General features: G+C 34.3%; 1 protein-coding gene across 2 annotated transcripts; it reads right to left on the bottom strand.

The window, feature by feature from the left end:
- Positions 1-465: 465 nt before the first annotated feature.
- SPACA1 (sperm acrosome associated 1) lies at positions 466-15,310 on the bottom strand. 2 transcript variants are annotated; one of them, XM_077159273.1, is made up of 7 exons: positions 14,905-15,310; positions 9,498-9,554; positions 6,828-6,929; positions 5,953-6,059; positions 5,172-5,307; positions 1,343-1,463; positions 466-699 (listed from the first exon to the last, which is right to left on the bottom strand). In XM_077159273.1, the coding sequence occupies exons 1-7, from the start codon at positions 15,110-15,112 to the stop codon at positions 543-545; spliced, it is 888 nt and encodes a 295-aa protein (XP_077015388.1). In that variant the 5' UTR covers positions 15,113-15,310; the 3' UTR covers positions 466-542. The 2 variants fall into 2 exon arrangements, with proteins under 2 accessions (XP_077015388.1, XP_077015389.1); XM_077159274.1 differs by lacking the exon at positions 14,905-15,310 and adding an exon at positions 14,657-14,753.
- Between the last annotated feature and the right edge of the window lie 438 nt (positions 15,311-15,748).

Genomic DNA, 15,748 nt, shown 5'->3' with positions numbered 1-15,748 from the left:
GAGCAATGCATGGCATAAAGTATTCACTGATTAAGTGCTGGTTATTTTTTTTCCTATTTTTTGTTTCATGTTCAACAAGCAAAACTTTGTATGTCACATGTCTACAGAAATTACAAAGCATGAGGAGCAAGTCCAATCCAGTGCTCTTAGTGGGTAGAAAGTCTGATTTGTAAGGACTCTAATTTTTCTTATTCAGGACATAACTGACAAATCATCTTCAAAGTAAGCAAAAATGTTTCTCTAACTTTTTCTTTATGCCCTCCAGATAACTGTCCCCAAGTTTGTTGTCTGAAATGGTAAATATTGAGACTGATCAATATTTTGATCAAAATATCAAAAAATATTATAGATAAAAAATAGTACTTTTTGATATTTTTATCTCAAAGATGCCCTAATTAAAACAGTGCTATCCTCACAATGCATTACCTTCAGACTGTGCTAAATCACTTACCAAAAACATGGAAGTATTTCAGTAAATATTTTATTTTTATAATAACAAATCTGATATGCTCTAATCTCCTGTAGTTTATATCATCCATACATCATTCATTCCATTCACTTAAAGCATCATCTTCATTTCCAGGTATTTCTGTTGGTGATTGGTCAAGAGAAGTGGAATCTTTATATCTCATCGAACTCAAATCGGAATGTATCTCAGTTGTTGATGATTTTCCTCCCCAGAAAGACTTAACTGCCGCCCTGGGAGAATAAAAACAAAACACCTTATGAAGTTAAAACTAAAACTAAACATGTTTATATTTTTAACATAGAGAAGTGTCTTTTTAGTCACAGGATATTTTTAGTTTGTGGTGTATCAGCTGCATTGCCCTAGTAAATGGACCCTCAGCCTTATCAGGGTATAATAAGTATTATAAGTATTCTGATATAAATGAATTAGCATGGTACCAAGTTTTAGAGCTGTGACATCTACAATTGGGCAACACAAATATTCCTTCAACAAGTCTTTTTTTTTTTAACTATTGAAAACTGTAAAAGAAATACATTTAGAAGCTCTCCGGTAGCTGGGCAAATCATTAGATTGTTTTTTTAAAAAAAATCCGGCTAAGAGATGAAGTAGACTGCACTAGGTGAGTCAGAGGATGAGGAAAGGGAATTGGACAGTTTCAAGACATATTTGGGAGGCATTAGAGCAAGGCTTTATGATTACTGTTTTTCTTTTTCCTCTTTAGTTCATCTTATCTTTTGTTCTTTTCACTTTTTTTCATATTCTCTTCTATTTTTTATCTTATTGTTTGCTTTATGATTATTGGATGAGAGGAAGGGAAAAGAAGGAGGAGGAAGTCAGTCAAGAGTGATATGGCAGTTTCAGCTGTTCACCTACCAGTTTATGATTATGAAGATCAATACAAAGATCACGAACACACACATGATGACGCCTACGGTCAGCACAAAAACTAGGACTGCGTCAGTGTCTGGTCGGCTTACTCTTCTCATCTGTAATTCTGGAGAGAAAATACACAGCTGATGTTATTACTACTGGAAAAAAAAAGCAAATGATATCTAAATGGAAAAGTTACATTTGAAAAACAACCCTAGAAAAAATACAGACAGAATTAGTGAAAAGTTGTTAATGAACCTGCTGCACACTTTTGAAGTGCTCTGTTTAAATATGTAAGAAAGTTGAAGGAATTTCCTTGAATATCCTGAATACTCCCATCTAGATAGTACCATTAATATTTACTATCCATTTATCAATCCATCAACCCATTTTTTTGGCTGTATTTCAATATAAATTGCCAACATCTGTAAACTTTCCCCTACCTACTTCAGCAGGCATATCATTAACAAGAGTTCAGTATTTGTTTATATATTTTTTCCTTTTGAGATAAAATTTACATACAGTGAATTGCACAGATATTTAAACGTACATTGCTTAAATTGGGCAAGTGAATACATATCTCTGTAATCACCCAAACTTCTATCAAAACACAGAACATTACTATAATTTAAGAAGTCCCTCCAACCTCTTCCTAGTTAATCCTGGTTTTCTTTTCTCCCTTAGCTTAGCTGTACTTGTTCTAGAACTTCGTATGAATGGAACATACATTATCTACTCTTTCATGTAATGCTTTTAAAAATTCAATATAGTATTTTAGATATTCATCCATTTTATTGCATGTACCAATAATTTTATTATTTTTTATTATTGAGTGGTGTTCACAATTTGTTTATTTATTCTCTTACTGATGGGCACCTAGGTTGTTTCCAGTTTGGTGGTACTATAAATAAAGCTGCTATGAACATTCTTGTGCAAGTCATTTTGTGAATACATATTTTCATTTCTCTTGGCTAAATAACTAGGAATGGAATTACTGGGTTGTAGGGTAGGAGTGTGCTCAGTTTTTAAAGAAACTAGCAGACCTTTTCCCAAATTGATTACTGATTGCACATGGTTTGTGAATATTTTCTCACAGATTTTGGCTTGCTGAATGATTTCCTTTAATGAGCAGAAGTTTTTAATTTGGTGAAGTCTAATTTATCATTTCCTTTTATAATTGCTTTCTGAGTCATTTCTAAAAACCCACTGCCTACTTCCAAATCATGAAGATACTCTCCTATATTTCCTTCTAAAAGATTAAAGGTTTTAGCTTTTACATTTAGGACTATGATACATCTTGAATTAATTTTTGTATACGGTATAAGGTAGGGGTTGAGGCTCATTGTTCTTAAATATAGACACACCACGCTTAAATCAAGCATTCTCTCCCATATCTTTCTGCTCTTTCTGCAAATAAATCTATTAAAGAGAAAAAGCCAGGCTAGCTTATGTTAGGACATTACTACATTGTAAATTGGTGAAAATCTAATTTACAACAAATATTACTTACTTCATGGATTATATAGTTTTCTTGTCACCCTTCTTGGTCCCAAAATTATAGAGTCATAAAAAATTTATGTGGAAAAGGATGACAGAGATCATCTAGTCTAATCATCGTGTTAATATTTAAGTGAACAAAGGTCCAGGGAGGTCTAATGATACATGCAAGTTATGTTCTGATTCTCTTAATATTTTAATTTTGATATATACCACTTTAACGGTAGTAGGCTCCCTAATGGACAGTTCCAACTGTTTATTATCCTGGATTTTTTTTTCTCCTACACTTTGAATATCATGGAGTATAATTTTCCATTTTTCTTAGAAACTGTAAACTCAATTTAGTGACTTTGTAAAGGTCTCATTAACTAGTTTCAAGTAAGATAGAAAAATTACCTCTATATTTATATGCCAACATACAATGAAATTTTAAACCTTTTATTTTAAAATAATTTTACATTTACAGCAAAGGGGGATTTTTAAAACTTGAATAAAAGTGACACACTTTAGGACTAAAATCTGAAAAGGATAAATGCAATAATTCCTTTCCATTTACCTACTACCCTGTAATACTGGTCAACGGGGTGAAGAGGGAAGAATATGAAGATTTTAGTTCATTTCAACAACGGTATTTTTGCAAGGGTCACTTAGATTACTTTATAGCTAATAAAAAGTAGGCTGAATTTTGTCTTGAAATTTGCTAGTGAAAAATAGGCTGAATTTTGACAACCCCACTTTTTAGAGAAACTAAGCTTATGGCTAACTATGATAAACAACTATTATGTGAATGAAACATCTGATATATAAGGGAATGCACAGGGATTTTTCATTAGCAAAACCATATTTACCCTAAAAATATTTCAATGACATATTTATTTCAAGCCAGTATATGCTACCATATTGTGTGGACATTTCTAACCAAACGTTTGTTTGATGTATAAACAGCCAAAAGGGTCTGTTTGTAAGTGGTGTACCTAACTGTCATTTTAAAAAGACACTAACAGATCTTATAATGTTCTTCTGAAAACATTTTGCTGTTTAACCAGTGCATGTGGAAAGAAGGGAGAGCTACCTGGCCAGCCTAGGAATGCTGCAAGAAAGTAGTCAACGTCATCTCATTAAAGCCTGGCATTTTGGGGTCTGTGTTCCAGGCCCTTGCTTACACATTGTCCTCTAACCATGGGAGAAGCTGATCACTAGTCTCCTACCAAAACAGGCTGTGGGGACAAAGACTGAGAATGGTCCCCAACAACTTTAATATCATGAACTAAGGACTAGTTGAGATATTTTCCAGTTTGGCAGTATTTTGGTCCTATTTAAAGTATTTTATTGAAATTGTCTTTTCTAATGATATCTGAAATCACAACATAGGGGTAAGATTATAAACTTTCACCATGAAGCCTTTTTTTTAAAGACACTAAACACATCAAAGAAATAGTTTATTTTTTTAAATCGCCCAAAAGAAGCTTTAATGTTTTTGTTTTAGCAAAGGATGTTATGCTCTGGGTATCTGTAGACTACAGTAAATCTCTTTACTTATGATTCAAAAATTACTTAAAAAACTCTATGAACTTTAAAATTACATGTAACTTCTGACATATATATATACATGGGCATTTTCTGCAAAGAGGCTCTGGAGTCTTGAATAGATTCTCAAAGGAACTTGTGACCAGTCTCCCACATCCACAAAAACAAAAGCGACAATAAAAATGGTTAAGAGCAACTGAACCAAAGGAAATAATTACCTAGATATAGAAGACACCATAGATTAAGTTAAAAAACTTTTACATGGATCCATCTCACAAAGGAAACAGTTTCTAGTATGTAAAAATATGTTCGAGACAAGAGTTGCTTTTTGTGGCAAATATCAAGGACAGTACTATTGCTTCATCAAAAAAATATTTTCTCCAAATAAATAACTTTTAAAGAAACATGTCCTGATAACATGTTTAATTTTATTTGGGTTATGGTACCAAAATTTTATAAACACCCACGAAAAGACCAAATTGTCCATTTTCAATTTTATAATGTAAGTAAAAGCAAGACTAGAACTCAAGTTAGATGACTACTCTTTGGAAGTTCTTCACGAATACAGCAGTTTCCCGAAGTAAGGCACATCTGACTCTACTTTGTGAAATGGAAACTGTACTACCTCGCAGAAAAGTCTAAATGATATAAGCCAGTAGTTCTCAAAAGGGTGGCCCCTGGATCAACAGTACCAGCAGCATTCAGGGACTTGTTAAAAACGCCAGTTCCACCCTCTAGGTGATTTAAATGTTCTTTAAGATTTGTAATGTTGGGATACAAGCAAACCAAAACACTGTTGGGCACTTACCACTTGTCGTATAGACTGTGTATCTAACAGATGCAACTATTTCATTATTATCCAGGGTGTTACACTCTAGAGCAACAGGGCGAGTTTCTCTGCGGACATCCAGGATTGCTGAGTCATTTCCAAGTATAATAGCTTGCTATTTTAAAAGAAAATAATAACAAAGTATCAAATTCTTTAAGTACATTTAAGATCAGAAAACAATCTATTTCGCTTAACAAAATAAAAATCTGTTTCTCTTTTAGTTTATCATAGCAATTAACTATACACATGGATTTTAGAGTCAGACAAACCAGACTTCAAATCCCAACCCTACCACTTCCTGTCTATGTGACCATGGACAAATTACTCTATACTTCAGTTGCTTATCTATAAAGTGCACATACTGACAGGATCTACCCTCACAGGACTGCTATGTGGAGTAAAAGAAACTATAGTGTTTAGTGTATACCTGGCATTTAATAAGCCTCAATTAATTGTAGCTACATTAATTATCATTATAAAACTCCTATATAAACCAATGAAAATCCTGTTTCCCAATTAGAATATTTAATATAAAATGGATGTTTTAAGTTCTGATTATAGCTGATCCTAAGACATATGTAAAGTTGCCCCACTAAATAATTTAAGACATTAAAATCCCAATGACAATAAAGTTGTGTGATTTTACCATCAGTTTAGCAAACTGCTTTTAGAGAGAAAGTTTTCTATGAGTCATCAGGATCAGAAAAAATTAATTCTGTAACTCATTAGAGGCACCAAATTATATACACTCATTACTTACTTGGTCAGGCCTTAAAAGTTTCCACATATATTTGAAACGATTTACAGGAGATATATGAATACATCCCAGTCTAACACTGTCAAGACTTTCTGAAATTGGTTTGCCCCCTGAAAAAAGAAAAATTAATTACTTAAGTACCATTGAACATTATAAATTGCTTTATGAAAATATTACTTTTAAAAGCCACTTCCGATTTTTAAAATGAATTATAAGAATAAGAGAAAAAAGAAAAGAAAAAAATGAATTATATGCTGTAAGTTATCAAACATATTATTGGGAGTTTGAGAGTAGAGGAACTGACAGATGCAAAGAAAGAATCACCAAAAGCAGGTGAGTCAACTCCATGGCTGTTCGTTCTTCCAGAGGAATAGTTGTGGATATGAGGCATAACAAGGGTAACCAACTTACTATTAGATTAAACCTTGAGATCTACTAGAGGCTTCCAAATTCCTGGTTAGAGCCCATGATTTTTAGTATCCCCAGAGATACTGAAATCTCACAGTAGCATAATCTGATAAAGAATGGTTTTTAAAATTCCCAATTTAAAGTTTAGCACTCTACTGATAAAATGTCACTACCAAAGAGTCAAAATTGTCTCACTCTAAGCAGTCTCAACCAGGGATCATGAGTACCGTAAGTCTTAGTATGTTATGGAGAATATGTTAAATTTTAGACATGACTGAAAAATATAAAAAGCAGAAAGTTACTCAGAGCTATAATGGCCTAAGAAGAAGCTGAGTTTTAAATTTTATTATGATTTTATTTCACTGTATTAACTGATCATCTCCTTCCACTCAGTGGTATCCTGAGGTTAAGGAGAGCTCCCTAGGGAAACTTCTTCCCTCAACCTCCCTCCAATATAGAGTCCAACTCACAGCCACAATCTACTGGTCCACGGCATTCTTCTACTCGCACGATACACTTGGATTCACCTCCAGGGCATCCATTTGTTAATATAATTTCTCTAATGCCAACACCTTTGGTAAAAGAAATGAGCAAATATTAAGATAAACTAATTCCAAAGTTTCTTTACTTTCTAGATAGGTCTTTTTTTTTTTTTTAACTTCTCTACTAATTTCAGGAATTCAATTCCTTAATTTGGGATAACATTTAGAATTTTTTAATGAATTATTTCATAAAGCAGCATTCCCCAAAGTGAGTTACACAAAACACTAGTTCTTCTAATTGTTATCACAAGAAAAAAGGATTCCATGAAGATACACCTTTGGAAATGACAGTTACTTAAAATTCAAGGGACCTCTTTACTACAGGGTTTTTGAGAACTTTTAATAGACTAGTAAACTAGTGTGATATTGTGTATAAATTTCCATTGAGCTAAGATGCAAAAATGTTAACTTTAAAATCTTTGAAATTAGAATGTCTTACAATAGATGGAATGTCATAGATCAACATTTTTCCTTCTGAGGGGTACATAAAATGTGGCTTTTACAGTCAACAGAGTCTTAGATTTTATTAATTACAGTAGTAATCAGGACTTTCCAAATTTATCTGACCATGACATTCTTCTGGGAGGGGTAAGCAGAACCTCTGGAGGACATTACTGAGTCAAATTCTATCATACATGGTATTGGTTAAGTCTCCCTATTAAACACAGACAAGATAACCAACTGACAGTCAAATCTCCATTTCCAATGAGACACTCTGTTTAGAATAGCTAAACTTTTTTGTAACAAGAAATTAAATCTTTACAAATCAATTACATTACAGAGCTCCACTGAGATTGCCTTTTGTTACCATAATGGAGAGCCCTGCTAAAATGCTGGATCAACAGCATGCTGAATCCTGTTCTTAGACAAAATGACTTGTGTTAAGACTATGGTCAGAGATAAAAGAAAAGCCCATCTTGATTTCCTCATTTACCAGATTCTCTCTTTCAATCTGTGCAAGGTGAATCCTAAAACTCATCTCAAGGGCAAGGGAAAGTTAAATATTGGAGGCGGCTTATGGGAGTGTCTCTAAAATTTCAAAGTGCCCCTGAATCATCTGGGGACTTCGTTAAAATGTATATTCTGATTCAGTAGGTCTGGACTAGGTCCTGAGATTCTGCATTTCTAACAATCTCCAGGAGGATGCTGAAGCTGTTTTCTATTGACCATACATTGAGTAGTAAGGGAGAGGATTCCATATGAGACAAAGAAATGGAATGTTTCTTTTGATTGACACAGATAGCTAAGCATGATTGCAGTGGGAATCCACTTAAATTTCTGAAAGGTACCGCTACAAAAGCATTCTAAAATGCATAAATATTTTCCTAGTTTGTATTTTATGTATTTATCTACTTAGCCAAATACAGTTAGTTCATTGAGATGTCGATAGGTGAGGGATTTTGTGTAAATCCAAGTAACACCTACAGTCTGCCTGGGTGTTCTATGCAAAGAAATGTTTGGCTTCTAAAATATTGTTTCAGGAGTTAAAATAAATAGAATTTTCCTTAAATCATTTTCTTCTTCTAAATAGATCTGCTATAAATTGAGAAGTTTTTAATATTTTAGCTATGAAATACTGGTTTTTCTTAGCTTATTTTTCTCCTTGGACCTTATCATCACCTAATATATTACATGGTTTACATATTATTATCTTTCTAACGCTACTAAAATATATGCTTCTTAAAAGCAGTGAGTTTCATCTGTCTTGTTCACTGCTGTATCCACAGCACCTATAATACTGCCTGGCATATAGTCAGCATGAAAAAAATAGCTTGCTAAATGAACAAAAATAAACAATTTATAAAATATTTCAAATAACGGAATGCGACAATATCAATTACTGAAACTTCAGTAAAATAATCATTCTCTGCCTGAAGATTTCTCAAGCAGCAAAAAAAAAAAAGATGCAAATTGCAAATGGATAAGAACAGCTTTATTACATGGATTACTCTCATTTTGAGACTTTGACCTACTAAGACATTAAGGTAAAAAAACAGATTCAACACCACCTCAAATAAAAACAGTACAGGAATAATTTTTGACAAAAAAATTCATTATGATCTAGATCTGCATGGATTATCTGTCTTGTCCTCTGATTATTGTGCTCCTTTCCTCCCATCACTGTCCTTTTCCCACCTCTTTTATTAATTGAACATTGTTTTCCCCACAAAGCCAATACCTCTTTTCTCTAAGACCTGACATACAGTTTGGAGAAATGTAGAATTTAGCACAAACTATTACAAATAAGCAAATTTCTTGATAGATTTGCCAGCACAGTATGTGGGAAGACATCTGTGATAAGTAACGGAAGATCTTTCATCTTCTGAACATCTGTGAGATAGAGAAAATTTTACTTTGGCATAAGGAGTTTATGTGCCAAAATATACTGGGACGTGGCTTAAATAAGATTTAGAGGTTATGAACTCAAAATATCTTACCTGTTAAAGACAGGCTGAGTTTGCATGTAAATTATAGTTAGAAATAGAAATTATTGAAAGATGAATGAGATACACAATTACATATAAAAAAGGTCTATTTTTAATCTTCCTTCTCCAATCTCAAATCACAGTATGGATTCCTAAGCTCTATGTTACTTACCACATGTAACAGTGCACATTCCAAATTCCACTTCTTTGATTATTGTCGTATTTGTACCTAAACATAAAGTGCAAAGATAAATGATTTACTCATATGAAACTTTTTCTAAGTGCAAATTTCTTACTTGGGGCTGGGAGATGAAAGTATTCATCATATGAGCAGCTGAAAGTTTTTAGGATTTTTTATAAACTAGAAAAGAGATGTCTTTCTTAGTACATGTTCTGACCTTGTTTAAAGCACAAGAAGCCTAAACCTTTAAAGAAATGCATTAACTTAGGAAATAACCTGTAAACCAGGTTTATACTTAGAAACTTTGTATATAATACTTAAAATATTTATTTTCATCAGTTAGTGCATGGTAAGAAAAATTTGTATAGAACTCAGAAAAGCACAAAAAGGTGTGCCAATCTAAAGATCCAATTATGTCTATTCTCAATTTCCCAAGAAAAAATGAGGGTATAATTTCCATCTACTTAATATAAAGTGTTCATTAAAATTATATAAGGTATAATAAACTAGTACTACCATTTTCCAGATTAAGTTGGTTAATCCAAATATTTCTAAGAATTTATTTCAACACCAGATTTAGCAGGATAATCTATGAATACACAAATATCTGAGAGTTAAATATTTTTGGTTCTAAATTACATAATAAGCTTCTCTCTTTTTCTAATTGTTCAGCAATATGGCGTAAATTTCCATAACTCAGATAAGCACTAAAATCTTAATAGAAAAATAAATTAAAAATTAGGGTGTCAAAAGATAAAATTTTAAAAGCAATTTGATAAAGTTATGTTCACATTTACCTAGGACAATAGTATTACAGGGAAAAATGCATTATACTTGAAGTCCAAAGATCTGCCTCTACCACAAATTAGCTATTTTAGTTTGAACAAATTATTTAAACTCTCTCAGGCCTAGTTAACCCTTCTGTAAGAAAATTTACCTAATTTGATTATTATAAGAAATTAAGTGAGATGTGTATGAAAACATTCTGTAAATTGTTTAGCACTATAAACATGCTTAACATATGATCATTATCCAATTCAAACTTAAACTGTACTACCTGATTTCAATTATAATGTTACACAAGGTCTTTTTTCTTCCTATATTGATTAGTGTAAAACCTTAATATTTTCATAAATATTTCTATTTTGAATTTATAAGGAGCAACTATAGTGCTTTGAATACATAGTTGGCACTTGATTTAATGATTGAATTTGTTAAATTATTTTACTATCATGATGATCAATTTTTTTTTATGATGATCAATTTTGAATTGACATTTCTATGCTTGAAATACTTCGATACTTTCTACTGGCACATTATGAAATATAAATTAAAAACCAAATTCTGAACATAGAAAATGTAGGTAAAAGAATGACTATTTGACTACTTTACAATATAACCTCTTTTCAAAAACTACTCAAAAAAACAGAGTCATTCTGCTCTGCTATTAACCAACTATACTACTCCGCAAAAGTGACTTAATTTTTCTTCACTATAGCACTATGGGTAAAAAGAAAAGTAATGGTCTGAATATCATAGACATTGATGTGTAACTGGTTAAACAATAAGACCTACAGAGCTAATTAACTGGTGTCAATGTGGAAGGAGTTAAGTGCCACAGAGCTTTGTCCTTTTCAACATTTTTATTAATGACCCGGATAAGAACATTGATATCATGCTGACTAAATTCACGGTTACTGCAAAGTTAGGAAGGAAAGCCAGTATGTTTGATAAATCTGGATCTAAAAAAGACAGTCTGGAAAATGGGCAAAACTAACAAAATGAAACCAAAGAGGAATAATACGAAGTCCTATACATAAAGCTAAAAAGGCAACTGTTCAAAAATGTGGTACGTATTGACTTAGTTTGATAGAAGAACAAATAAAAATGTTTTTTTTTTTAACTTAGTTTTTACTTAGTTAAAACTAAGTAAAAATGAACCAGTGAGTTCGGTAGGAGGCAAGAGTGTGATGAGGCTTGTATATAAATCTCCCGGGTTTTAGATTGTGCTGACAAAAGCCTGGCATCCACAGCAATGAAGATAATAATCCTGCTCTTTTTTGTTCTGGCCACAACATGGAATGTTCTCTTCCATCCTGGACAGTACATACTTTAAGTACTTACCATCAAGGTTCACTTTTAACTTTTGAGGTTCTTTTTTCTAGTTTGATTTGGAAGGGTTGATATTTCATGACTTTAATTCTTGCTCAGGGGGTCTTTCAATGAAAAAGAGAATATGTGGCTAAATTTTTATAGACTAAAACTCATTCTATCTTACAATCAGTATATAGGTCTTTTGGACTCTTCTATACATCTAAGATACAGAGTGAGATCTTAGTGATGGTGATTTTTCCTCTATCTTGAAACATTTTGCCATTTCATCATCTATAATGATATTATTTCATCAGTTCTCATTGATTTTCCCTACAAGAGTAAAAAAAATAAACAAGAAAATGCCAAGGATGATGCAATCATGAAATAATTTATATAAATATACATGATGGCAAAATACTGCATCATCTTTCAAGATATAAAAGAAGTCTAGAGGGAATCTTGATTCCTTGTAGTCTATTATTTTATTTTTGCTTTCATTGAACACAGTTGAGAATACAGAATTTTTCAGTTTCTCCTATAATGGCAAAGAGAAGAAAACTGACAAAAACATTTTGACCGAGTGAATCAGAAGATGAATACATAGATAGCAGCATTTTAGATACTAATCACGGTGAAATTGATTGTATAAGCAAGAGTTTCAATGACAAAAGGTGATGATATCTTAGGTGAATACATTAGGTGAATTTTCTCTAACTCAGGAATCAAAGAGTGAACACTATAAATTTAAGTATGATAGGGATATATGGCATCACGATCCCATTAGTCTTTCAACAGGCAGGACTTCATCTTGAATGACTGTGACAAGAATATGTATCATACCATGTTGCTAAAAGGACATGGAGTATATTGTTTCCTTTTATGATGTTTATGTATCATAATTTCCTTGACAAGGTTGATAAATGGACAAATGATGGCAGGTATGCACACCAAAGAAACTGGAATGAAATAGGTGATGTGTAAATGAATTAAATTCATTGGATTAATTATTCTAATTGGTATTTATACCTCTAAAAATGAAATTGTTTTCCTTCTGGAGAAAAGAAGATGGTAGAATTCTCTTCAACAAAATTATGAACTTTCAAAGTTTTCAAAAGTATTGTGTCTTTACAATAGAAGTGCAAAAAGAATCAGAATTAATGATAAGCTAGAATCTATTAAAAATGTCTTTGAAATCTGATCAGTATTTAAACATGGAAACATACCAGGATCATGTATAACAGTTGATGAGCAGTTAATTGCATTCAAAGGATCAAGACCATTTGGACTTAACATATACCTTCTAATGCAGAAAATACAAAGAAAAAACTTAGGGTTTTCCATGTCTAGTTCCTTACTAAAATTTCTAATAAAGTTGTTTTCTATCCCTTTATTCTAACTTTTGTAAATTAATTGTAAAATGACTAAAAGTATTTTCTAAAAAATAAAAAGGGCCCATTGGTGATGATGGTTTTATTATACACAGAATGGCTTTACTAAATTTTAATAATGGTTCTGGAAATTTTCAGTTCTTAGGTCATTCAAATTGTTCAAAGTTCTAGATACTCACAATCCCAAAGAAAAAGCACATATGCATGAAATTTTAGATATTAAATTCCTGGAGGTTCATGGGTTCCCTTATGGGTTCCCTTAAGTTCATCACTGTCCCTGATTCACAGATGAGGAAAGTGAGGGTCAGAGAGATTAATTTGCCCATATTTGAATTTGAATACAAGTCATTCTGACTCATTACCCAGGTTTAGTTTTAACTCCACATAGCATTTTATGGCTAGAATTATCCCTTCATCAGGTTAATGCTAAAATTAATTCAATTACTTTAAAAATTAGAGTGAAGCAATAGCTATTATGCTTTCTAATATGTTCTTTTCCTCTTCAGTCAATTTTCATTTTCACATTTCCAAAGTGAGGGACCTTCTCAAGCTCTCTGTAATGTAATATTATCAAGGCAGTACAAACCTTGATCTCACCATTAACCTCAGACAGTCAATTTCTTTCTCTCTCTGAGGGTCACTATCTGTCACTAGGAAATAAAAGGAAAGCTGATAAATACAGTACCCACTCTATATGTATAGATTGAGGAGTCATGAGAATGTTAAGGATATTAGAAAAACCTCAGCTGGGTCATTTACGGAGGAAGGGAATCATCCTTCTCTACCAGGCTGCAAACCTGCAACTGACCATTTACCTGCCAGCATGCGAGTTCCTAATCAATATACATGTACTAGAGCGGTGTCAAGTTTTAATGCTTAATGGGCCAGCAGAATAAGGCAAATTTATGCCCCAAGCACAAGTTCATATGGATACCACGTATAATCCGATAAAGCCACTAGTTGGTTCCCTTGATAGGTTTTCCACTGCCACCCTTCCTCTGTGGTTAGAAGTGAACATAAAAATAAAATATCATCACGTTGCAGAGATACTCAAGAGTGGGGCAGTTTGTCAGCATCAAGAGGTGTCACAGTAAGGAGCATTCTAAATTTCAGTGAGTTACAACTCAAATTGCAAATGTGGAAAGGAGGAGGACCTCAAACAATTTAGAACTTAAAACTACAACGGAAAGGAAAAACTAACTTCAAGGAGTATCAAAATGATTCCCCGTGCTGGGGAAATCACCTTCCTCTTCCTTCACTTAAAAAAAAAAAATCTATCTATCTATCATCTATCTATCTATCATCTATCTATCTATCTATCTAATCATCTATCTATCTATAGTTAGGGGCACTATATATATATATATATATATATATATATATATATATATATAGATCTATCTATCTATCTATCTATATCTATCTATCTATCTATCTATCTATCTATCTATCTATCTATCATCTATCTATCTATCTATCATCTATCTATCTATCTATCTATCTATCTATCTATCTATCTATCTATCTATCATCTATCTATCTATCTATCTATCTATCTATCTATCTATCTATATATATAGAGAGAGAGAGAGAGAGATCTTTTTCCATGTCCAGAGCAATATTTTAGCAGTATTTCTGTAGCAATTTCTTCACATGAGCTTATCTTACTGCGGCCTTGAAGAATTAGCACATTTTTCTTCAAGGATATTAGGTGTGCAAAGTGTACAAATTCGGGGTTGATGTATGCCATAGACCTCTACAGATGTTAATACGGATAATTCTTATTGCTCTCGGGCAAAGGGCAGAGCTTGCCCTCAACAGAGGCCTCCCGATCCCCGGACTCGGCAGCAACCTGGTGCGGGTCAACTCGGGGCGAGGGCACAGGGAAGGGCAGCCACGGAGCCTCCCGCCCTCACCATCCTCCTCGGCCTCAGACGCGCCCTCGGCGTCGGCCTCGGCCTCGCTCTCGTTGTCGCCGTCTTCTTCGCCCTCGCCCTCGCGGGCCAGGCCGGGATCCTGGAGGTAGGAGCCGTTCTTCCCGCAAGCGGACTGGAGGCCCGCCAGGAGCAGCCAGCCGACGGTTAGCAGCAGCCCGGCGGAGCAGCCCGTGCTCCCGGGGCTCATGGTTCCCCGCCCCGACGGCCGCCCAAGGCGCAGTCGCAGCCGCCTGCCCCTGACGAAAGGTGCCCCGAAAAGAGGTGCCACGTCCCGCCCCAGCCGCTAGCCTCCGAAGGCGAGAGCCGCGCCCAGGCAACCATTGAGGCGTCACCGCTCGTCACTGCCGTCGGGTCATCGGGTCTTCCGTCTTGGCGCCCCTGGAACGCTGGCGAAGCGGGCGCGGCGAGTGCGCAGGCGCGGGGCGCGGGGCCCGGGAGTCACGCCCTCGCCCGGAAGGGCCGCTGCGGTTCCCAGCGAAGAGTCGGTTCTCTTCCTGCAGCCGCCTGGCAGAGGCCCTTAACCGAGGTCTCAGTTCTTCAGTAAATCAGCAATCTTGCCAGCCTCTGCCCCTGGTCTTTCTAAAAGCGCATGCAGTTTTCTTCTACAAACTATTCCTTTTTCGCCCTCCTACGTTTAAACATCTACAAACTAGATCCCCCTCTAATCTCAAGTGTTCTTCCTGTGACTTGGTTTCAAAATTCCTCATCAAGAATATCCAATTTGTCATGTAGAAATAAGGGTTCGTGATAGTCCTAAGTATGGTGCCCCTATCTGCCAGAGAGGTTTCTTCCTTTGATCTGAACACTACTGTAAAAACAGAGC

This window comes from Tamandua tetradactyla, chromosome 5, assembly GCF_023851605.1.
Source record: "Tamandua tetradactyla isolate mTamTet1 chromosome 5, mTamTet1.pri, whole genome shotgun sequence".
Taxonomy (NCBI): Eukaryota; Metazoa; Chordata; class Mammalia; order Pilosa; family Myrmecophagidae; genus Tamandua; species Tamandua tetradactyla.
This window is presented reverse-complemented; position numbering and strand designations above follow the sequence as displayed.